Consider the following 23,866-nt stretch of genomic DNA (forward strand, 5'->3'; position numbering starts at 1 on the left):
TGCAGGTCAAGGTCGCACATTAAAATCGGCCCTAACTGGCTTTTTGCTGAGTGTGAGTCCCTGATTCTCTTGCGGAGATCTCACCAGCCCTTTGCATCTTAGCAGAATGAAGGCAGTGCCCTCTGCGGCCCACTAACTTCACAAGCTGAACTCAGACGCCAAGGCAGGACGATCCACAGGCTCCATTCAGAGGCCTCGCCTCATCTTTCACTAGCTACTGCTAGAGGAAATCCTTTTTCTTGTTTTTTTTTTTTTTTGGAGACAGTGTCTCACTCAGTCGCCCAAGCTGCAGTGCAGTGGCGTGATCTCAGCTCACTGCAAGCTCCACCTCCCGGGTTCACGCCATCATCCTGCCTCAGCCTCCCGAGTAGCTGGGACTACAGGCGCCCGTCACCACGCCCGGCTAATTTTTTGCATTTTTAGTAGAGATGGGGCTTCACCGTGTTAGCCAGGATGGTCTCAATCTCCCAACCTTGTGATCCACCCGCCTTGGCCTCCCAAAGTGCTGGGATTACAGGCAGAAGCCACCGCCACCATGCCCGGCATTTTTTCTTTTTTTTTTTTGAGACGGAGTCTTGCTCTGTCGCCCAGGCTGGAGTGCAGCAGCGTGATCTCAGCTCACTGCAAGCTCCGCCTGCCGGGTTCACGCCATTGTCCAGCCTCAGCCTCCCGAATAGCTGGGACTACAGGCGCCCGCCATCACGCCTGGCTAATTATTTTTGTGTTTTTTAGTAGAGACGGGGTTTCACCATGTTAGCCAGGATGGTCTCGATCTCCTGACCTCGTGATCTACCTGCCTCAGCCTCCCAAAGTGCTGGGACTACAGGTGTGAGCCACCGCGCCCGGCCTCTTTTTTTTTTGTTTTGTTTTGTTTTTTAGAGCCAGGGTCTCACTTTGGCGCCCAGGCTGGAGTGCAGTGGTACGATCTCAGCTCACTGCAACCTCCGCCTCCCGGGTTCAAGTGATTCCCGTGCCTCGGCCTCCCAAGTAGCTGGGATTACAGGCCCCTGTCACCATGCCTGACTAATTTTTTCTATTTTTAGTAGAGAGAGGTTTCTCCATGTTGGCCAGGCTGGTCTTGAACTCCTGACCTCAGGTGATCTGCTGGCTTCGGCCTCCCAAAGTGCTGAGATTACAGGCATGAGCCACCGTGCCCGGCCCATTCTCTTGCTTTTTAAAGCTGAAAACAAGATCCTGGTGTTTGTGGTCTCGGGAGGAGACATGGTGGCCCTGAGGCCAACCATCACCTGGGCTGTGTGAAGAAGGCATGGATCTGCTTTGCCACTGCTTGTCCGACCACCTGCTCCAGTTCCCGAATGGAAGCATTACTCAGTTGCTGGATGCTTGGAAACTTCTGGAGGAGAAGGGGAGCTTTAACTTTTCCAACTCCTGGGATCTGCTGCACAGTTCGAAGGAGCGATGGCTCAGACAGCAGCAGGGCCCGTTTCTTCCTGAGAAGAGGGTTCTTACTGGGTTCTTTGGTTTGCTCTTGAACCTGAACCGCAAATGAAAGGAACAGCACGTGAGCGCCCTCTGGAGGACTGGCCCGTTTTCTTAAAATGTGTTTTGTGGACATACCGTTTTTCCATTTGGTTCAGCTTCACTTAAGGGAACAAATGTTTTCATATACCATGAATATAATTTCTCAGACATCAGTGAAATTATTGAAAGGTGAGCCACACAAAGGAGTAAGGCATTAATAATTTACAAAAACGTGCGTTTTCAGAATGTTTAGAAAAACACACTGAGGAATTCAAACACTTTCTGATGGTCCATTAAGAAACATTTCAGTTGTGCAGGATTAAATGATGGCTACACCTAAACTAGACCTACTTCACTTAGGTCCTGCAGGAAGCCTGCCTCAAAGGAGAAACCTGGTCTGCAGTTAGTGGTGGTTATACTAAGGCAGACAATAGCATTATATCAAGGAAAGTCAGGAACGGCGATGCAAGGGATTTGGTAGAGAGGGATCTGTGAACCATTTGTGGCTGCCTGCATCTCCAATGTGGCTCTCAACTCTAGCTCCACATCAGAGGGGGAGATTTAAAAACAACACACACATAACAAAGAACACAAAAGTGAAAGAAACAAAAACACAACACACACACACACACACACACACACAGAGCTGATGTTCTCCATGCTGGGATTAGAGGCATAAGTCACTAAACTGATTTTAAAAATAAGTGTTGGTGGCCGGGTGCGATGGCTCATGCCTATAATCCCAGCACTTTGGGAGGCCGAGGCGGGCGCATCACCTGAGGTCGGGAGTTCGAGACCAGCCTGACCAACATTGGGAAACCCCATCTCTACTAAAAATACAAATTAGCTGGGCATGGTGGCAGGCGCCTGTAATTCCAGCTACTTGGGAGGCTGAGGCAGGAGAATCACCTGAACCCAGGAGGTGGAGGTTGCAGTGAGCCAAGATCCCACCACTGCACTCCAGCCTGGGCAACAAGAGTGAAACTCCATCTCAAAAAAAAAAAAAAAAAGTGTTGGTTGGGTGCGGTGGCCCAGCACTTTGGGAGGCCGAGGCAGGCATATTACCTGAGGTCAGGAGTTTGAGACCAGCCATGGCCAACATGGTGAAACTCTTGTCTCTACTAAAAATACAAAAATTAGCCAGGCATGGTGGTGGGTGTCTGTAATCCCAGCTACTAGGGAGGCTGAGGCAGGAGAATCACTTGAACCCAGGAGGCAAAGGTTGCAGTGAGCCAAGATTATACCACTGCGCTCCAGCCTGAATGACAGAGCAAGACCCTATCTTAAAAAAAAAAACAAACCTAGCCAAGTGTGGTGGCTCACACCTGTAATCCCAGCACTTTGGGAGGCCAAGGTGGGCAGATCACGAGGTCAGGAGTTTGAGACCAGCCCGGCCAACATGGTGAAACCCTGTCTCTACTAAAAATACAAAAATTAGCCGGGTGTGGTGGCACGTGCCTGTAGTCCCAGCTACTCGGGATGCTGAGGCAGAAGAATGGCTTGAACCCGGGAGGCAGAGGTTGCAGTAAGCTAAGATTGTGCCACTGCACTCTGGCCTGCGGGATACAGCGAAACTGCGTCTCAAAAACAACAACAACAACAACAAAAAACTTGCACAAGGTGCTGATGCTTAACAAAAACACGGGATGAGATAAACAGCTTCTAGTTGACATTTTCTTTCTTTTGTTTTTTTTGAGACAGAGTTTCGCCCTTGTTGCTCAGGCTGGAGTGCAATGGTGCAATCTCCACTCACTGTAACCTCTGCTTCCTGGGTTCAGGTGATTCTCCTGCCTCAGCCTCCCGAGTAGCTGGGATTACAGGTGCTCGCCACCACACCCAGCTAATTTTTGTATTTTTAGTAGAGACGGTGTTTTGCCATGTTGGCCAGGCTGGTCTCGAACTCCTGGCTTCAAGTGATCCACCCGCCTCGGCCTCCCAAAGTGCTGGGACTACAAGCGTGAGCCATCACGCCTGGCCTCTAGTTGACATTTTCACCAGTGAAAGGGCAGGATAATGACTGATGGAGTCATCACACCCTGAGAATCTAAAATCAGGTGTCCAGCTTGTATACTTTGTGATACACTTGCCTACAGTGGGTGACAAGCTGAGCTGGCTGCTGACGCAACTTCCATATTTAAATTCCTCGAAGAGACTTTATAAACCAACTCAGGGAATGACATAGATTGGATTGATGGTTGCTTCCGGAGGGCAGCTGAGTGTCCATGAGGACAGGACTACCATGAAGGTGTAGGAATCGGTACTCACCAACTGGATAACGAGGCAGGATGCTTCCATCTGGCTGGCCACTGGAAGCAGCACCATTCCAAGGTCCAGCACAGTAAACTTCTGTAGGGCTGGGAAGTATTGTTCACTCATCCGGGTTTTTTCAACGACTACAATTCCTTGAAGATTACCGGACTTGAAAGGAAAAAAAGACAGTAAATCATTTTGCAACCAAATTACTTTTCAGGTTAAGAATGCTATCACTTCGTGCCTGGCCTGCCAATGATTTTAAATAAATGATATCAAGGGATGGAGGGAAGGTTGGGGTGAGACAAATCAATGTTTAATTTCAGTTTCTTTAATACAATACTTACATTTCTTTTTTTTGGTTTTGTTTTTTGAGATGGAGTCTCACTCTGTCGCTTAGGCTAGAGTGCAGTGGCGTGATCTCGGCTCACTACAGTCTCTGCCTCCCAGGCTCAAGCAATTCTGCCATCTCAGCCTCCCGAGTAGCTGGGATTACAGGCGTGTACCACCATACTCAGCTAATTTTTGTATTTTTAGTAGAGACAGGGTTTCGCCATGTTGGCCAAGCTGGTCTCCAACTCCTGACCTCAGGTGATCCACCTGCCCTGGCCTCCCAAAGTGCTGGGATTACAAGCGTGAGCCATGGCACCTGGCCTAATACTTACATTTCTAACCCGAACAAGCCTCTTTCTGTAGCCATTTCCTGCCACCAAATCAGCTTCGGTGACATAAAGAACGCAGCATCTGTTCGACAGATAAAAGTCTGGTGTCAAGCCATCCTCGAAAATGAGCTTAATTTTCCCTTAAAATACAGAGAAGAAAATGAGTTCCATGAGCTTTGGATGAAAAGATGGCAATAATAAGCAGATTTTTTTTTTTAATGTTAGGGGAGGAAAGGGCTGGGAGAGGGCAGCCCACCGACCTTGCATCTCCTGCGCCAGCTGTGACCCGCGCCATTTCTCATTGGCCACAATATGCCCCAAAGGCACGTGCACGGGGCCCGTATCATCCGGGGGTTTCTTTTCCATGGATGGTCTCCACCTAAGGAGGGAAAAGTCAGGCGGCACTTGAGCAGGCTCTCCCGCACATGGCCCTGCATTCCACTGCAAGCCAGGGGCCTCTGGGGCAGGATCCCCTCCTGAAGATTGAATTATTTGTCAAAAAACTGTCAAATAAGATTCCCTTTTAAATTACTAATAAGAAAACAAAAAGGCCTGAACGAAGGCCAGGGTGGCTGGAGAGGGGATGTGTGGTGGTGGAGGTGCTAATGGCATTGGGTTCCAATAATGGCAGAGGCACGATCAGATTCAAGTTTTAAAAGAATCCTGGGCTGGGCACAGTAGCTCACGTCTGTAATCCCAACAATGGGCCAGGCTGAGGCGGGAGGATCGCTTGAGCCAAGGAGTTCGAGACCCGCCTGGGCAATAGAGCGAGATCCCGTTTGCCAATTATTTGTGGCGAAATAAATTCTCTAAGAACCAGGAGATTCCTGTCCTGGTGTCCGCGTCCTTCATTTTCATCACGTGCCTAGCCCCTGATACCCCAGGTGGATCCGCACCGTGGCTCCTCAGTCCAGTCCTAGGCCCGAACACAGCCGGCAGGAACCCCACGGTCCCAGTCTAGAGATCATGTTACTGGCGGCCGCGCCACTTCCGGGTTCAAGCCCTCGGTGCTCGCCTAGTCCTTTATCCAGCCCGCCCTCCGCCTCCCGCAGCGCCGGATAGGCTGTGGCGTCAGAAATGGACGTCTAATGTGACCAAGAAGAGAACGGATAGGGCGGACGTTTCTGCCCTGGCGGGGATTTGAACGGGAATCGACTAGTTGCCAAGAACGACCGGTGTGGAAGTAACCTTAGCTCTGATTGGTCGAGGGCCGAGCTGAGCCAATGGCCGACGTGGTTGCTGCAAAGTCCATTGCGAAGGGAAAGCTTGAGGGGCTGGGCCTGCGGCGGGCTTTAGGGAGTGGTCCCGGGCTGTGGAGAGATCTGCTGATGAGTCCAGCCCCGGGCCCGGTCTCCTCGAGCTGCAAGGATGCTTCTGGGGTTTCGCAGAGGCCGCAGGAGCCAGTTCGTAAGTAGATGCTCGCCTGCCGCACGCGGAGCTCTATGGGGCCGGGGATTAGGGGTAAAGGGTTGCGGCGGGTTGGGGTTTGGCCTGAGATCCAGTCAAGGCGGCGGCACAAGAGAAAATGGTTTTCAGTTTAAGCCTTGATTTGGCCGGGCGCGGTGGCTCAAGCCTGTAATCCCAGCACTTTGGGAGGCCGAGACGGGCGGATCACGAGGTCAGGAGATCGAGACCATCCTGGCTAACACGGTGAAACCCCGTCTCTACTAAAAAATACAAAAAAAAAAAAAAAAAACTAGCCAGGCGAAGTGGCGGGCGCCTGTAGTCCCAGCTACTCGGGAGGCTGAGACAGGAGAATGGCTAAACCCGGGAGGCGGAGCTTGCAGTAAGCTGAGATCCGGCCACTGCACTCCAGCCTGGCTGACAGAGCGAGACTCCGTCTCAAAAAAAAAAAAAAAAAAAAGAAGCCTTGATTTTTCGTGTTCTAAACTTTTTTTTTTTTTTTTCTTTTAAGAAACAGGGTCTCGCTCTGTCGCCCAGGCTGGAGTGCAGTTTTGCGATCATAGCTCACTGCATCCTCGAACTCCTGGGCTTAAGCGATCTTCCCACCTCAGCCTCCCGAGTAGCTGAGACTATAGGGGCGCGCCACCACTCCTGGCTAATTGTTCAATATTTTTGTGGAGACAGGGATCTTGCTATGTTCCCAGGGTGGTCTTGAACTCCTCAACCTCCCAAAGAGTTGGTATCACAGGCGTGAGCCACTATGCCCGGCTTTAACAATCTTCTGCCCCAGGGTCGGCCACAGCTGGACAGGAGCACCCTGCCTCACCTGTTGCATTCGTCCCCGTGCCCTGAGTTAACTCCTGGCCGACGTGCACCTGCTGCACTGCTGGATATAGTGATCCTTCATTCTTCCCTCCGCCACCCACCATGTACATCCTATCAGCAAGTCCCATCCGATCTACCCACGACATACATCTGCCAGCTGTTCCTATCTCCACCCACACCCCGGCCTCCAGCATCTACCCGGACTGCTGCGGCAGATCCCCACTGGTTTCTCTGTTTCCACTCTCGCCCTTCCCCTAGGTCAATTCTCCACATAGCAGCCAAGGGGATTCTTGTATTTATTTATTATTTAATTTAGTTTTAGAGACAGGGTCTTGTCCTGATGCCCAGGCTGGAGTGCAGTGGCATGATCTTAGCTCACTGTGGCTTCAACCTCCTGGTCTCAAGTGGTCCTCCTGCCTCAGCCTCCTGAGTAGCTGGGACTACAGGTGTGTACCACCACACCTAGCTGCTTTTTATTTATTTTATTTTTTGCTTCACGCGTTGCCAAGTCTCAATGCCTGGCTAATTTAAAAAATTATTTTGTAGAGGCCAGGCGAGGTGGCTTTTGCCTGGAATCCAGCACTTTGGAAGGCTGAGGCGGGCGGATCATTTGAGGTCAGGAGTTCAAGATCACCCTGGCCAACATGGTGAAACCCCATCTCTACTAAAACTACAAAAATTAGCGGGCGTGGTGGTGGGCGCCTCTAATCCCAGCTACTCGGGAGGTTGAGGTGGGAGAATCGCTTAAACCCAAGAGGCAGAGGTTGCAGTGAGCCAAAATTGTGCCACTGCACTCCAGCCGGGGCAACAAAGTGAGACTCTGTCTCAAAAAAACATAAAATATATATATATTTTTTGTAGAGATGGAATCTGGCTATGCTGCTCAGGCTGGTCTTAAACCTTGGCTCAAGCAATCCTCTCACCTTTGCCTCCAGAGGGTTGAGATTACAGGCGTGAGCCACTGCACCTGGCCTGAGGTTTTATTTAAAGCCCCAAACATTAATGAGTTCCTGCTGTGTGCTGATACCCACAACTGATTGACAGCTTATGGCCACACGGTCTGTAGGACAGACAAGCCCCTAAATAATTCTGTACACAATGGTAAAACAAGAACTGCTGTTGACGTGTGTATCAGAAGGGCAGCAACGTCAGCCTGGAGAGTTGACCTGGGCTTGGCAGGGAGTAAGAAAAGAATTCTGGGTGCAGAAGACAGCAAATGCGAAGGCTTTTGCGGCCATCACGAAGGCTGCTGCCATCACGCTGTGTGGCCGGGGCTGCACACTTCAAGGAGCCGGTGGAAGCTCCGCCCCTTGTGAGTTGGGACGGGAGCCGCAAACCGCTGCTGCAGACCCAGGCCTCTGGCTCTACGGAGCAGGCAGGAGCCCCACCCTCCTGGGCAGGGCTACAGCCACCCAAACTGCAGCTGTGGATCCGAGGCTCTCTGTGCTCTTGCGGGAGCCGGGAACAGGCAGAATCTGCCCTTCTAGGTGCAGCTGCAGCCGCTCAGGCAGGAGCCGGGGACAAGCGCGAGCCCTGCCCCTTCCAAGTTGGCGGGGTGGGAGCTCCCAGGGTGTGGCTGCGGCTGCCCTCCCAGGCACAGGACTAGGGCATCTCTGCAGCCTGCACCATAGGGCACCCCAGGAAAGACAACCGCCCTCACTCCCCATCCCTGCAGCCTGAGGGGTGTCTGCTCCCACTGCCTGACGTCTCTCCAGTCCCGGCAACACGCAACCGCGCTCATCTTGGAGGGCGGTTGGAGCCAAGCCCTGGGACCATGAATGGCAGCAGGAGGAAAGGGGCGGGGTCCCCAGTAAGGCCCCACCCTCAGGCCAGGGAGGGCTTGAAGGCTGGGGGCTGGGCCGCCAGTCCCTCTGACCAAAGTGGAAACTCGCGGAGCCTCTTCTGGGCCTGCCCATGGTCCAATCAGCACGCACTTCCTCCCCTCTGAGGTCCATAAAGACCCTGGGCTCAGCCAGAGTGGTGCAGGGAATGGCCAGAGGACGAGGAGGGTGGAGAGACGAGGGGACAGGATGACCAGCTGCAGAGAGGAGTACCCTCTCTGCTGATAGCTGGAGACGATGGGGTGGCTGGCTGCGGAGAGGAGTACCTTCTCCGCTGAGAGCTACAGAGACCACCTGCCAGCAGAGAGGAGCTACTCTCTGCTGAGAGCTTCAGAGACCTGCAGAGACATTGGAATGACTTGCCTGTGGAGAAGAGCCACCCTTTCCAGGGCCTCCTCTCTGCTGAGAGCTGAACACTTGAGCTCATGAGACAACCTGCCTCCAGAGAGGAGCTACCTACTCCTCTGAGCTCTTCTAACACGAAATAAAACTCTTCTTCACCCTTCACTTGTCTGAGTACCTCATTCTTCCTGGACGCAGGACAAGAACTCAGGCAAAGGCACTGTGGCCACAGAGGTTCCAACCAGAAAAATCAACAGGCCAAAAATCCCATAACAGTTGGTAGGAACCAACCTATATCAGCTGATATGTCATGCTGGACATTTGCCTGCCGTCGAGAGAGTGGTGCTGCCTGTGAGGGTTTTTACGCCCGGTAGAGACAGGATGGATGAGGAGACCATAGTTAGGAAATGATTGTGATAGTATGAGACATGTTTTAGTGTGCAATAGGGGATTCACTCTTTCAAAAAAAAAAATTAGCTAGGCATAGTGGCACATGCCTGTAGTCCTAGCTACTTGGGAGGCTGAGGCATGAGAATAGCTTGAACCTGGGAGGTGGAGGTTGCAGTGAGCCGAGACGATGCCACTGCACTCCAGCCTGGGCAACAGACGAGACTCTGTCTACAAAACAAGCAAACAAACAAAAATCCTTTCTTGTCGTGCAGCAGATAATGGAAGGGGGCGGGGAGGAAACATGGAAACTGTGGAATCACTTGACAGATGCAGGGTGGCAGGCGCCACTCAGAGAGGTAAACAGAGTGGGGATACTGGGTAGAGACTGCTTGGAGCTTCTGCTCCGGTGGGTGGCTGTGCAAGTTGGGAGTGGGGGCTGTAGGAGATGACGGGAAGGTCTGCCCATCCCTCACTCCTGAAAGAGGCCCCCACGCTGTGCCCCCCTTCCCAACCTTGTGTCTCATGCTGACCACTACCTAACATTCCTGGGGCCACTGTCAGTGGGTGCTCCTCACTAGGCCCCAGTATCTCCTCCATCTGCTCTGAAAGCCCTTCCCATGGGAATTGCCCCCATCATCGGGGACAAGGAATTACAAAGGAGCATGAGGACTCTTGTCAGAATGATAGATATATTTATTGTCTTTTTTTCTTTTTCAGAAGTTGCCCTATTAATTATCTTTTTAAAATAAATATTTGTAGAGGCAGGGCCTCACTCACAACAGCCTCACTGTTGCTCAGGCTGCAGTGCAGTGACACGATCCTAGCTCACTGCAGCCTTGACCTCTTGGGCTCAAGTGATCCTGGAGTCTTAGCCTCTTGAGCACCTGGGATTGCAGGCATGCACCAGCATGCTCAGATAATTATTTTCTTTTAATTTTTGCTATGGATAAGGTTTTGCTATGTTGCCCAGGCTGATCTTGAACTCCTGGGCACAAGCAATCCTCCTGCCTCAGCCTCCCAGGATCAGTTTAGCCTAGGAGTTCAAGACCAACTTGGGCAACATAGTGAGACCCCCATCTCTGCAGAAAATTTAAAAAATTAGCCAGTCAGGCTGGGTCCCCAGCCCCACCCTCGCAGATGCCTCTGCATTCCAGCAAAGCAGAGAACCGTGCGTATGATTTCCAGAGCACTGCAACCAATGTCTTGCTTCATTCCTTTGTTCATGCTATTCCCTCTTCCTAGAATGCTGTTCCATCACATTTCCAAATGTGGGACCAATGGGCATCTTTGAAAGCCCAGTCTAAATGCCTGCGTGATTTTCTCGAAGGAAGCATTTGAAGTTCCCAGGCTGGCCCCAGACCTGGAGGAATCTTCCCTCCCTGCCCACCCCAGCACTTTGTGCTAATTACTGGCTTCAAACAGAAGACAATAGTGTTTTTATCCCACATCTCATTGAGGAGTTTTTTGTTTTTGTTTTGTTTTGTTTTTTTCATTTTTAGTGAGAGAGCCTTTCTCTCGGCTCATTCCATAATTCTATGTTCTGTAATAACTATTTGGGTGTTTTTCCTCTCTACTCACCACCTTGGGGATGAAGACAAGGTTTCTTCATTGCTGTCATGGTGTTCTGCCTCTAGTAGGTGTCAGTGAATGGCTCGTGCCAAGAAAATGATTGGACTAGACCCAGAAACGTCTCAGAGACTCCCAGTTACGGTTACCTAAAGCGGGTTCTCTGACTTTCACTGTGTATAGGAGCTAGTTTTCATTATTCTCATCTTGGAGATAAGCTACCTAAAAGCTTATATTAAGCCCCTATGAGGTGTGAGGCAATGCGCTCAATGCTAGAGTTCCAGGATTGATAAAGATAAGAGAGTCAGCCAGGTACAGAGCTCGTGCCTGTAATCCCAACACTTTGGGAGGCTGAGGTGGGAGGATCACTTGGAGCCAGAAGTTTGAGACCAGCCTGGGCAATGTAGTGAGATCCTGTCTCTACAAAAATACAAAAATTACCTAGGCATGGTGGTGAACATCTGTAGTCCCATGTACTCGTGTGGCTGAAGTGGGAGGATTGCTTGAGCCAGGAGTTTGAGGCTGCGGTGAGCCATGATCGTACCACTGCATTCCACTCTGGGCAACAGAGCAAGCCCCCATCTCAAAAACAAAACAAAGCAAAAAAAAAGATAAGGAAGTCACTTGCTTCTCAGGAAGTCACCCTGCTCTGCAGGGGGAGCCACATGAGACATCACTGGGGGGAGTGCTGTGGGACACGTGGCAGGGCTAGAGGGTGACTCTTGGGGACAGCCAGGGAAGCTCTGAGGAGGGAAGGACAAGAGGGTCCCACAATGAGCACCTGTCATGATGCTCCTCGGCTGTGTGCACTTGTCTGGCCTAATGGGGACTGGGGATGGCAGGGGCAGAGTGGGCTTCTGATGGGTTTGGGTCCATGGGTGGCCAGTGCAGGTGTCCCCTTGCAGGCCCAGGGGGAGTGGTGACAAGACTCAAGTGATCCAGTGACCCAACCCAGTGACTTCTGTTGGATTTCATTTGTGCAGAAACACATTATCCATGGCCTTTTACCTGCAGCCAGCATTGCTCCGAAGGCAGCAGTGCCACGTACACCTCCTCCCCGCAGCCCCAACCCATCTCCAGAGAGACCAAGGTGAGTATCAAATGAGCAGGCACTGAGGTCACCTCTGTGCTCAGCCCCCAAGTACTGGATCCTGGAACTGCTCAAACTGCCCAGAAAAGTACAAGTAGAGTAGTTAGAATCACGTCCTTCAAAATGTTTACCACAATTCCTAATGATGCATTTAATATGGTGTCTTTGAGGATAATGGACTGACTTGAAGTCTGTCCCTTTCAGGTGCATGAACTTCTCACATTTCGTGATTGAAGGCGATGAGTATTTTTTAAAAAATATAAAGCATTAAAGCCCAAGTGTTCAGGTTAACAGGGAATTTTGAATTATACACAAAATTTTCTTTTCTTTTCTTTTCTTTTTTTTTCCCCTTCAAGATGGAGTCTTTCTCTGTTGCCCAGGCTGGAGTGCAGTGGTGGATTTTTGGCTCACTGCAACCTCCACCTCCCAGGTTCAAGCAGTCCTCCTGCCTCAGCCTCCAGAGTAGCTGGGATTACAGGCACATGCCACCACGCCCAGCTAATTTTTGTATTTTTAGTAGAGATGGGGCTTCACCATGTTGGCCAGACTGGTCTCAAACTCCTGACCTCTTAATCTGCCTACCTTGGCCTCTGAAAGTGCTGGGATTACAGGCATCAACCACCATGCCCAGCCAATTTTCTTTTTTTTTTAAATTAATTAATTAATTTTTTTCTTTTTTGAGGCGGGTCTGGCTGTATCGCCCAGGTTGGAGTGCAGTGGCGGATCTTCCAGCTCACTGCAAGCTCGCCTCGGGTTTTATGCCATTCTCCTGCCTCCAGCACCGATAGCGGGACTACAGAAATACCACCTAGCCCGGCTAGTTTTGTATTTTTTAGCAGTAGAGGCGGGGTTTCACGTGTTAGCCAGGATGGTCTGAACTCCCTGACCTAAATTGATCCGCCCGTCTAGAGGCCTCTAAAGAGATGCTGGGATTACAGACATGAGCCACTATGCCTGACTAAAACAAAAAGTGTTTTTTTTTTTGAGACATGGTCTCATTCTGTTGCCCAGGCTGGAATTACGTGGTGCCGTGTGGCTCACTGCAGCCTCAGCATCAGCCCGATCCTCCTGTCTCAGCCTCCTGAATAGCTGGGACTACAGGTGCATGCCAGCATGACTGGCTAATTTTTTAAATTTTCTGCAGAGATGGGGGTCTCACTATGTTGCCCAAGTTGGCCTTGAACTCCTAGGCTAAACTGATCCTGGGAGGCTGAGGCAGGAGGATTGCTTGTGCCCAGGAGTTCAAGATCAGCCTGAGCAACATAGCAAAACCTTATCCATAGCAAAAATTAAAATAAATTATCTGAGCATGCTGGTGCATGCCTGCAATCCCAGGTACTCAGGAGGCTAAGGCTCAGCGAAAAGGATCCTTGAGCCCAAGAGGTCAAGGCTGCAGTGAGGCTAGGATTCGTGTCACTGCACTGCAGCCTGAGCAACGAATGAGCTGTTGTGAGTGAGGCCCTGCCTCTACAAATATTTATTTTAAAAGATAATTAATGGGGAGCTTCTGAAAAGGAAAAAAAGACAATAAATATATCTATCATTCTGACAAGAGTCCTCATGCTCCTTTGTAATTCCTTCCTCCTACCCTTCTCTGCCACCTTTCATGCTCCTGTTCATCCCCAGGCAACCTCTCATCTCCTTTCTCGCACTATGGATTAGTTTGTATTTTCTAGAATTTTATATAAGTGGAATTACATAAAATACACTGCCTTCTTTCACTCAGCATGATTATTCTGATTCACGCATGTTCTGAAAGTCAATAATTCATCCTTTTCCTTACTGAGGAGTATTTCATTATATGAATATGCCACAGTTTGTTTATCCATTCGCCTGTTGATGGATATTTGGTTTGTTTCTGAGTTTTGGTTACCAGAATAAGGCTGCTGTAAACATTTACACACTAGCTGGGTGTGGTGGCTCACGCCTATATTCCCAGCAATTTGGGAGGCTAAGGCGGGCAGATCACCTGAGCTCAGGAGTTTGAGACCAGCCTGGTCAACATGGTGAAGACCCATCTCCACTTAAAATACAAAAATTAGCTGGGTGTGGTGGTGCACTCCTGTAGTCCCAGCTACTGGGGAGGCTGAGGCACAAGAATCACCTGAACCCAGAGGCAGAGGTTGCAGTGAGCCAAGATCACACCACTGCACTCCAGCCTGGGCAACAAAGCGAGACTCATATCTCCAAAAAAAAAAAAATGTATACACAAATGTTTGGATATACACTTTCTATAGCTGGGCCTTATACTAGGTGGGTATTTAATTTATTAAGAAACTGTCAAACTGTTTTCCAAGGTCATTGTCCCATTTATGTTCCCACCAACAGTATATGAGTCCAGTTGCTTCATATTCTCACCAACACTTGGTTTGGTCAGTATGTGTGTGTGTGTGTGTGTGTATGTGTTTGCATGTGTGTGAGTGCGTGTGTATGTGTGTGCGTGTGGTCTTTTATAACTTGGACAGTCAGTGGTTAGTTTTCATCCACATTGACTGTAGGTTTTTGAAAGTGGTGACAGGTGCATAGGTAACCAATGTATAGAGCTGGTTTGATCAATCTTCATCTCTTTACGCTTTCTGGACAGTGGTACACAGATAGGGTGGGGATATTCCTTACTCCTTTGTCTGAGACAGCTTTTTTTTTTTTTTTTTTTTTTTTTGAGGCGGAGTCTCGCTCTGTCGCCCAGGCTGGAGTGCAGTGGCCGGATCTCGGCTCACTGCAAGCTCCGCCTCCCGGGTTCACGCCATTCTCCTGCCTCAGCCTCCCGAGTAGCTGGGACTACAGGCGCCCGCCACCTCGCCCGGCTAGTTTTTTGTATTTTTTAGTAGAGACGGGGTTTCACCGTGTTAGCCAGGATGGTCTCGATCTCCTGACCTCGTGATCCGCCCGTCTCGGCCTCCCAAAGTGCTGGGATTACAGGCTTGAGCCACCGCGCCCGGCCAAGAGACAGCTTTGTTGAGCCCGGCGTCAATGCACACATCTGGAGTTCCTAGCTCTTTCATGAGAAATGTCTACATCTCTTTGTGTATGCCAGGGGCAGTGTCTTAAAGCACACTCCATAGATGTGCTTGTGAGTGTTGACAGTGTACTTTCGGTCACAACCTTGTTGATGACAGAACAATCCTTCTTGTTGCTCTCCTTTGTGGAAGCCATTCTCATAGGCCCAGTTTAGAATAAAAAAGAACAAGGGATTGTCGTGGTCGGTTTTTAAAAATTTGGACATTTGATGAGTGTGTCCTAGTATTTCACTGTGTTTTTTTTGTTTTTTGTTTTTTTGTTTTTGAGACGGAGTCTGTTCTTTTTGAGACAGAGTCTCACTCTGTCACCCAGGCTGGAGTGCAGTGGAATGTTCTCAGCTCACTGCAGCCTCCGCCTCCCAGATTCAAGCGATTCTCTTCTCGTGCCTCAGCCTCCTGAGTAGCTGGGATTACAGGCACACACCACCACACCCGGCTACTTTTTGTATTTTTAGTACAGATGGGGTTTCGCCACGTTGGCCAGGCTGATCTCAAACTCCTGACCTCAAGTGATCCACCCGCCTTGGCCTCCCAAAGTGCTGGGATTACAGGCGTGAGCTGCCGCGCCTGGCCTTATTTTGCATTTCTCTAATGGCTAATGGTATTGAGCATTTTTTTCATGTGCTTATTTGTTGTCTTTATATCTTTTTTAGTGAAGCATCTGTTCACATCTTTTGCACATTTACAAAAATTGGGCATTCCTTGTTAGTCACAAGTCCTGTTGCAGATCTAAGAACCATCTTGGGAAGGCCGCTGGACTCAGGAACATGTTCAGTTGGAGGCAATGACATTTTTCATCCAGGAGATCTAAGCAGAGACCTGGGTGAAGATTGTGGGCTTCCTGGAGACATCACAGCCCCGGCTTGTTTTCCATTATTGCATTCTGAGGGTTCATTATATAGTATCAACACAAGTCTTTTATCAAATGTGTGATTTGCAAGTCTTTTCTCTCTATCTGTGGCTTGTCTTTTCATTCTCTTAAACATTGCCTTTCAAAGAGCAGAAGTTATTAATTTTTATGAAGTCCAGCTTACAATTTTTTCTTTTATGGATCATGCTTTCAGTGTCTTATATTGAAGAAATATTTACCTAACCCAAGGTCACAAAGGTTTTCTCTTATATTTTCTTCTAGAAGTGTTATGGTTTTATGCTTTACAGTTAGGTCTGTAATCCATTTAGAGTTAATTTTTGTAAATGGTGTGTATTAGTCTGTTCTCACACTGCTCTAAAGATACTACCTGAGATGGGGTAATTTATAAGCGAAGGAGATTTAATTGACTCACAGTTCTGCATGGCTGGGGAGTCCTCAGGAAACTTACAATCATGGCGAAAACGGAGGTAGGCACGTCTTACATGGCAGCAGGTGAGAGACAGTGAGCATGTGAGAGCTCAGAAGAAACTACCATTTGTAAAACCATCGGCTTTTGTGAGAGTTCACTCACTATCACGAGAACAGGATGGGGGAAACTGCCCCCATAATCCAATCACTTTCCTTCTTAAACATGTGGGAATTACAATTTGAGAGGAGATTTGGGTAAGGGCACAGAGCGAAACCATAGATCCATGATTTTTTTTTTTTTTTTTTTTGGCATATGGAGATTTGATTTTTCCAGCACCGTTTGATGATGAGGCTATTATTTATTGCTGTGTAACAATTACACCAAAATATAGTAATTTGAAACAAAACAGCAAACAGGCGTGGTGGCTCACGCCTGTAATCCCAACACTTTGGGAGCCTGAGGCAGGAGGATTACTTGAGCCCAGGAGTTCCAGACCAGCCTGGAGAACATAGCGAGACCCCATCTCTACAAAAAATATAAAAATTAGCCAGGTGTGGTGGCGTGTGCCTATAGTCCCAGTTATTCGAGAGACTGAGGTGGGAGGATCACTTGAGCCCAGGAGGTTGAGGCTATACTGAGCTGTGACTGCGCCACTGCACTCCAGCCTGGGCAACAGTGATATTGTCTCAAAAACCCCAAAACCAAAATATAAAGAACAGTGGTTTTTATCCCACAACTGATTGATGCTCTTAAAAATTTTTTTTTTCCATCTCCATTTCATTTTGGTTATTTTTGGTTGTTTTTGCCTTTAATTTTACTGATCTTCTGCAATATATAATCTGTTAATCCCATCCAGTATACTTTCTCTCTCTGATGTTGTCATTTTGATCTCATGAAGTTTGGTTCTTTTTATAATTGTCCATGTCTCTACTTGGCTTTTTGATTATATGAAATACAGCTGTAATAACGATCTGAATGTGCTTTGCTGCCAGTTCTAACATATGTGTTCAATTCTTAGTGGGTTTCCGTTGACGGCTGTCTTCCTTACAGGTCATGGTTTCCTGTCTCTTTGCATGCCTGCTTATCTAAGTGGATAGAAGATCTTGTGAATTTTACCTTGAGTGCTGGATCATTTTGTATTCCTTAAAACATCTTGACCTTTGTTTGGGGATGCAGTTCAATTTCTTGGAAACAGATCTTTTGGGTCTTTTTTTTTTTTTTTTTTTCTGAGACAGAGTCTTGCTCTGTCGCCAGGCTGGAGTATGGTGGTGCGATCTCGGCTCACTGAAACCTCCACCTCCTGGATTCAAGCAGTTCTCCTGCCTCAGCCTCCTGAGTAGCTGGGACTATAGGCCCCCACCACCAGGCCCAGCTAATTTTTGTATTTTTAGTAGAAACAGTGTTTCACCATGTTGGCCAGGATGGTCTTGATCTCCTGACCTTGTGATCCGCCTGCCTCAGCCTCTCAAAGTGCTGCGATTACAGATGTGAGCCACCACACCTGGCCGGGTCTTTCTTATATGATTTGTTAGGTGGGACATGGAGCAGTGTTCAGCCAGGGCTAATTATTCCCCAGTACCGCGGCCAGACCTTTCTGAGTGCTGCACCCAGCGTCTTGTGAATGATGGGTTTCTCTAGTCTGCCTGGTGGAAGCAGCTGCCATCCTGGGCTGTGTATAAGCACCTGGCTCTGCTCCTCTGATCCTTGTGAGTGGTTCTTCCTCCACTGTCGGGTAATTTCGTCACACTTGTGTGCTGCACCATATCCCGCTGAAACTGGGGGACCTTCTGCAGATCTCCTCGTTCTCTCTGTGCGGTTCTCTCCTGTCCAGCACTCTATCCTGCACACTCTCTCAGCTCCATCTCTACAATTCGAGGAGTCTGCCTGGCTCCATACATTCCTCCTCCCTGTTTTGTGACCTGGACATTTTCCTAGGCAGCAAGCTGGGACAGTGGTCTTTTGTTTTGTTTTACTTTTTTTTTTTTTTTTTTTTGAGATGGAGTCTCACTCTGTTGCCCAGGCTGGAGTGCAGTGGTGCAATCTCAGCTCACGGCAACCTCCACCTCCCGGGTTCAACTGATTCTCCTGCCTCAGCCTCCTGAGTAGCTGGGATTACAGGTGTGTGCCATCACACCTGGCTAATTTTTTGTATTTTTAGTAGAGATGAGGTTTCACCGTGTTAGCCAGGCTGGTCTTGATCTCCTGACCTCGTGATCCACCCACCTCAGCCTCCCAAAGTGCTGGGATTATAGGCATAAGCCACTGCGCCTGGCCTTGTTTTACTTTTTTAGGCAAGAGGGTAAATCTGTTTACTCTAACTTTCCTGTAATATATTCCTGATTAATTTGTATTTTTAAAGTCAGTCCCCTTCTAAATCTTTTAGTCTTTCTATATCTCATTTTCTTTTTCCATTCGATCTTCCATTCTAATAAGAAAACTACTTGAATGTAGGCTTTTGTGTCTGCCTGGATTACAGGCCCTGTTCTACCTCCTATTGGCTGGGAAATCTCTTTTTTCTTTTTTTAAGACAGAGTCTCGCTATGTTGCCCAGGTTGGAGTGCAATGGTGTGATCTCGGCTCACTGCAACCTCCGCTTCCCGGGTTCAAGCGATTCTCTTGCCCCAGCCTCCCAAGTAGCTGGGATTACAGGCGCCCACCACTACACCTGACAATATTTTTGGTATTTTTAGTAGAGATGGGGTTTCACCATGTTAGTCAGGCTGGTCTGAAACTCCTGACCTCAGGTGATCCACCCGCCTCAGCCTCCCAAAGTGCTGGGATTATAGGCGTGAGCCACCGTACCCGGCCTTGGCTAGGAAATATTTATAAGTCACTTAATTTCTATGGAAAATGGGATGACAATATTATGTAGTCATACAGTTGTGTGAGAATCAAATGAGATTGTCTGATGGCCCGCGGTAGATGACCGGGGCAGAGTAAATGCTCAGTCGACACCGTCCAGCAGAAGGTAAGCCTCGATCAGTTCGTGTATCTTGTTCAGCCTTCACCTGGAATGTTCATGTCTCACCGTCTCCACGGGATGTTTTTGTCCGCAGATCTGCTCTGGCAGCAGCCATTCTGGCGACAACATTGACTGGGCGGACGGTTGCCATTCCTCAGCCTCGCCGGAGATCCCGGTCTGAGAGTGACGTGAGCAGTGTTGAACAGGACAGCTTCATTGAGCCCTATGCCACTACCTCAGAGCTGAGGCTTCGGTGGGTACCAGATCGCCGCCTCTGCTTCCTCTCCGGGTGGAAGAGGGGCAACTCAGCCTGGTCTCTACGTGTGTGTGTGCATGAGTACGTGTGTGTGCATGTGTACGTGTGTGTGCATGTGTACCTGTGTGTGCATGTGTACCTGTGTGGGTGCGCGGGTGCTCCTGCACATATTTATGACTAGAAGCTTAGTCGCTGGGTTTTCATCACCAGTGTCAAATGGACACTGTCCAGCGACTGTCCAGCGACCTAATTGCTGTGGGATCTGGATTTCCTCCATAGTGGATCTTGTTAGATTTTGACTTGTATGGGTCCTGGCCATTTTCACAGTGGCACAGAGCTAATGAATTCAGTGCTGCTTCCAGCCCTTAGTAAGTTTCTTTGTGTGGCAACCTGAACAGTGAGAGTGGTCCCTCCTCACCTCTCACGTGTGTCTCTGGACAGTCACACTAATTTGACTTTCCTGGCAGCTGCAGTTTAGCCTTTTTTCTTCATCATCTTTTCCTTTGTTGCTTCTCCTGGGTTTGAGCTGACACAGGGCTAGGGGGTCAGGAAGGTCTCCTCCTGCGGAGGAGAGGATTGCGGGGAGAGCTTAGGATGTACAGGAATCATCTAGGAACAGCTCAAGGGCTGGGGATGATCTTTGTGGGGCTGGGATGAGCTTTCCAGACACAGACGAGGGAGTGTGACACAGGCGGCAGTGTAAGGAGGATGTTTGGGATGCGAGATGGGGCTGGAGGACTGGACAGGGTTCAGGCTGGGGGTGCCTTTAGTGTCCTGTTTAGAGGGTTGGTGTCTGCCCTAGGAATGGTGGGAAGACACTGGAGGTCTCTAAGGGCGCATGGGGCAGGGATGAGAGTAGGGATCCATGATCACATTTGCCCTTTTTGTTTTTTTTTTGAGACAGAGTTTCACTCTTATTGCCCAGGCTGGAATGCAATGGCGCGATCTCGGCTCACTGCAACCTCCGCCTCTCAGGTTCAAGCGATTCTCCTACCTCTGCCTCCTGAGTAGCTGGGGTTACAGGCATGCATCACCACACCCAGCTAATTTTTGTATTTTTAGTAGAGATGGGGTTTCTCCACATTGGTCAGGCTGGTCTCGAACTCCCGCCTTCAAGTGATCTGCCCACCTTGGCCTCCCAAAGCACTGGGATTACAGACGTGAGCCACCGCGCCCGGCCACATTTCCCTTTTTAATTGTCATGTATATTCAACTTTGTGTCGGGTTGGCTCTTTTTTTGAGACAGAGTCTCACTCTGTTGCCCAGGGTGGAGTGCAGTGTCCTGATCTCGGCTCACTGCAACTTTTGCCTCCTGGGTTCAAGCGATTCTCCTGCCTCAGCCTCCAGAGTAGCTGGGACTACAGGTGCACGCCACCACACCTGGCTAATTTTTGTATTTTTAGTAGAGACGGGGTTTCACCGTGTTGGCCAGGCTGGTCTTTGAACTCCTGACCTCAAGCGATCTGTCCACCTTGGCCTCCCAAAGTGCTGGGATTATAAGCATGAGCTACTGTGCCTAGCCTGTGCTGGCTTTTTTGATACACTAAATATTTTGTATTTTGTATGTAGTAAAATCTACCCATTTTTTAATTTATATTTTCTGTAATAATTGTAAATTTAGTAAGACACTTCCTACCATGGTGTCATATAAATACTTAATGTATTTCCTTCTAGGGCTTGTTTTTATTTTTGTTTTGACCAAAAATATCGCCACCATTTTGAGATATTTGAATTTAACCTTTTTTTTTTTCCTGGTAAGAATTATACTTTGGCTGAATAAAAACTAAAGATGAGTAAATGGCTCTAAAATTCAGTGGAAAAAAATAAGCATGTAAGACCATCAGAGGAGATGGTCTGACACACAGGAATGCTGGATTAGCCCTGTTGTATTTTATTTTGTTTTTGGGGGGATTTTTAAATTTTCTTTCTTTTTTTTTTTTGACACAGGATCTCATTCTGTTGCACAGGCTGGAGTGCAATGGCACAATCATGGCTCACTGCAACCTCCTCCTCCCAGGCTCAAGTGATCCTCCTGCCTTAGCCTCCCAAGAAGTTGGTACCACAGATGCGTGCTATCATGCCTGGCTAATTTTTTTTTTTTTTGAGACAGAGTCTTGCTCTGTTGCCGAGGGTGGAGTGCTGTGGCCTGATCTCGGCTCACTGCAACCTTTGCCTCCTGGGTTCTAGCAATTCTCCTGCCTCAGCCTCCAGAGTAGCTGGGACTACAGGTGCACGCCACCACACCTGGCTAATTTTTGTAGTTTTAGTAGAGATGGGGTTTCGCCATGTTGGCCAGGCTGGTCTTGAACTCCTGACCTCAAGCAATCTGCCCACTTTGGCCTCCCAAAGTGCTGGGATTACAGGTGTGAGCGACTGTGCCCAGCCCAGGCTAATTTTTACTTTTTTTTGTAGAGACAAGGTTTCCTGATGTTGCCAGGCTGGTCTTCAACTTCTGGCTTCAAGAAATCCTCTCTCCTTGGCCTCCCAAAGTGCTGGGATTATAGGTGTGAGCCACGCTCACGCACGCACGTACGCTCAATTTCAAGAACTGTTTCCGATTAAATCTGCAATCCTCCCCATCTCTGACTTTTCCATCAATGTAGGTAAATGTACCCTTGCCAAACCCCAAAAACAAGAGACCAAAAAGCAACCCAGTCAAAGCCCAGCAATTGTATTTTAACCACGAACACCCCAACAGCTACCCCTCAATTGATGCAATAAAAAGCCATTGTGTCCGACCCTGTCATATTTTAAAATGTATAGATAAAGTAGCAAGAACAGTATAGGACTAGTTGAGTGATACAGAGGTGCCCAGGAATGCCCTGAGGTGAACCTAGTGTTTCTACAAGCATACTGAATCTTTAATAGTCTGTCCCACAGCTCAAAGGGGAAGGAAAGGATTCGGTGCTACATTGATTAGCAATATTAGAAATCAGCTTTGAGCCTTGCCTAAGTCATACACCAAAATAAATTCCTAATGAATGAAGGATTATACTATATAGACACACAAATAAGACTTTAGAATAAGTCTTTAATAAGACTTTAGAATTAGAATTTAGAAGGTAAAAAAAACCTTTTTAATCACTTCTATGTTTAAGAAATTTATAAAACCAAAATAATATTAATAGAACAGAAAAAACATTTATAGTAAAAGCAAAGTCAGGATTTTAATTTTAGTACATTAATTTTAGTAATTTCAAATTGGAATGGAAGCCAAGTGTGGTGGTTTACACCTGTAATCCCAGCACTTTGAGAGGCTGAGGTGGGAGGACTGCTTAAGATCAGGAGTTCGAGACCAGCCTGGGCAATAAAGTGAGACACCCATCTCTACAAAAAATACAAAAATCATCCTGGCATGGTGTTGCTTACCTGTAGTCCCAGCTACTTGGGAGGCTGAGGCAGGAGGATCACTTGAGCCCAGGAGGTCAAAGTTGCAGTGAGCTATGATCTTGTCATTTCACTCCAGCCTGGATGACAGAGTGAGACCCTGTCTCAAACACACACACACACACACAAAATGAAAAAAACAAATTGGAATGGACATACCAGAAGTAAAATAGACAAAGGACCTGAACACAAGTATATGGAAAAACATTCAGTCTCAGTAACAAATGCAAATTTAGACAGTGGGTTTTAAGTTGTTTTGGCAAGTTTCATAAAATTATTACCAGTGTATTTGTAGCTTGGAGAAATGATTTTGTGCAGTATGTATGTGGACACAAAATGTTCACACTATTTGACTCAAGAATTTACTGTATGGGCTGGGCATGGTGGCTCAAGCCTGTAATCCCAGCACTTTTTGAGGCCGAGGCAGGCGGATCACTTGAGGTCGGGAGTTCAAGACTAGTCTGGCCAATGTGGTGAAACCCCATCTTTACTAAAAATACAAAAATTAACAAGGCATGGTGGCAGGTGCCTGTAGACCCAGCTACTTGGGAGGCTGAGGCAGGAGAATCACTTGAACCTGGGAGGCAGAGGTGGCAGTGCACTGAGATCGCACCACCACACTCCAGCCTAGGTGACACAGCGAGACTTCATCTCCAGAAAAGAAAAACAAAAAGAATTTACTCTATGGTGGTTTGTTTTATAGGAGTAATCCTAAATACAGTAGAGGTTATCTGCACACAGATGTTTATTACAGGGTTATCTACAGCAATGGAAAGTGAAGGAAAAAAACCCACCTAAGCAAGGAAAATGGATGGTTAAGCTGGCATATCTACTGGATTCTTACCTTTTAAAATGTTGACTTAAAAACTTATTAATAGGTTGGGGACAGTGGATCATACCTGTAATCCCAGCACTTTGGGAGGTTGAGGTAGGTGGATCGCTTCAGCTCTGGAGTCTGAGACTAGTCTGGGCAACATGGCGAAACCGCTTCTCTGCTAAAAATACAAACAAACAAACAAACAAGCCAAAAATTAGCTGAGTATGGTGGAGTACATCTGTAGTCCCAGCTACTCGGGAGGCTGAGGTGGGAGGATCACTTGAGCTGGGGAGGT

The 23,866-nt window shown here is 48.3% G+C and overlaps 2 protein-coding genes across 9 annotated transcripts in view; one reads left to right on the plus strand and one right to left on the minus strand.

Moving 5' to 3' along the window:
• Positions 1–863: 863 nt before the first annotated feature.
• On the minus strand, positions 864–5,474 carry FAAP24 (FA core complex associated protein 24). Of its 3 annotated transcripts, none has more exons than XM_003915288.5 (5): positions 5,291–5,474; positions 4,655–4,773; positions 4,398–4,534; positions 3,748–3,900; positions 864–1,495 (listed from the first exon to the last, which is right to left on the minus strand). In XM_003915288.5, exons 2-5 carry the CDS (start codon positions 4,758–4,760, stop codon positions 1,244–1,246), a joined length of 648 nt encoding a protein of 215 aa, XP_003915337.1. In that variant the 5' UTR covers positions 4,761–4,773; positions 5,291–5,474; the 3' UTR covers positions 864–1,243. The 3 variants fall into 3 exon arrangements, with proteins under 3 accessions (XP_003915337.1, XP_009192357.1, XP_031515555.1); XM_009194093.4 differs by having other exon boundaries at positions 963–1,495; positions 4,398–4,476; XM_031659695.1 differs by having other exon boundaries at positions 963–1,495; positions 4,398–4,476; positions 4,655–5,474.
• A 137-nt stretch (positions 5,475–5,611) lies between these two features.
• The window catches only part of CEP89 (centrosomal protein 89), a 95,725-nt gene continuing 77,470 nt past the window's right edge, over positions 5,612–23,866 (plus strand). For 5 of the 6 annotated variants that reach the window (XM_031659689.1, XM_031659691.1, XM_031659690.1 and 2 more), the window contains exons 1-3: positions 5,612–5,801; positions 11,746–11,852; positions 19,206–19,364. In XM_031659689.1, coding sequence (XP_031515549.1) covers positions 5,763–5,801; positions 11,746–11,852; positions 19,206–19,364 — 305 coding nt within the window. In that variant the 5' untranslated portion in view covers positions 5,612–5,762. The remainder of the gene's footprint in view (positions 5,802–11,745; positions 11,853–19,205; positions 19,365–23,866) is intronic. The other variant, XM_031659693.1, reaches the window with a different exon arrangement.

This window comes from Papio anubis, chromosome 20, assembly GCF_008728515.1.
Source record: "Papio anubis isolate 15944 chromosome 20, Panubis1.0, whole genome shotgun sequence".
NCBI classification, from domain to species: Eukaryota; Metazoa; Chordata; class Mammalia; order Primates; family Cercopithecidae; genus Papio; species Papio anubis.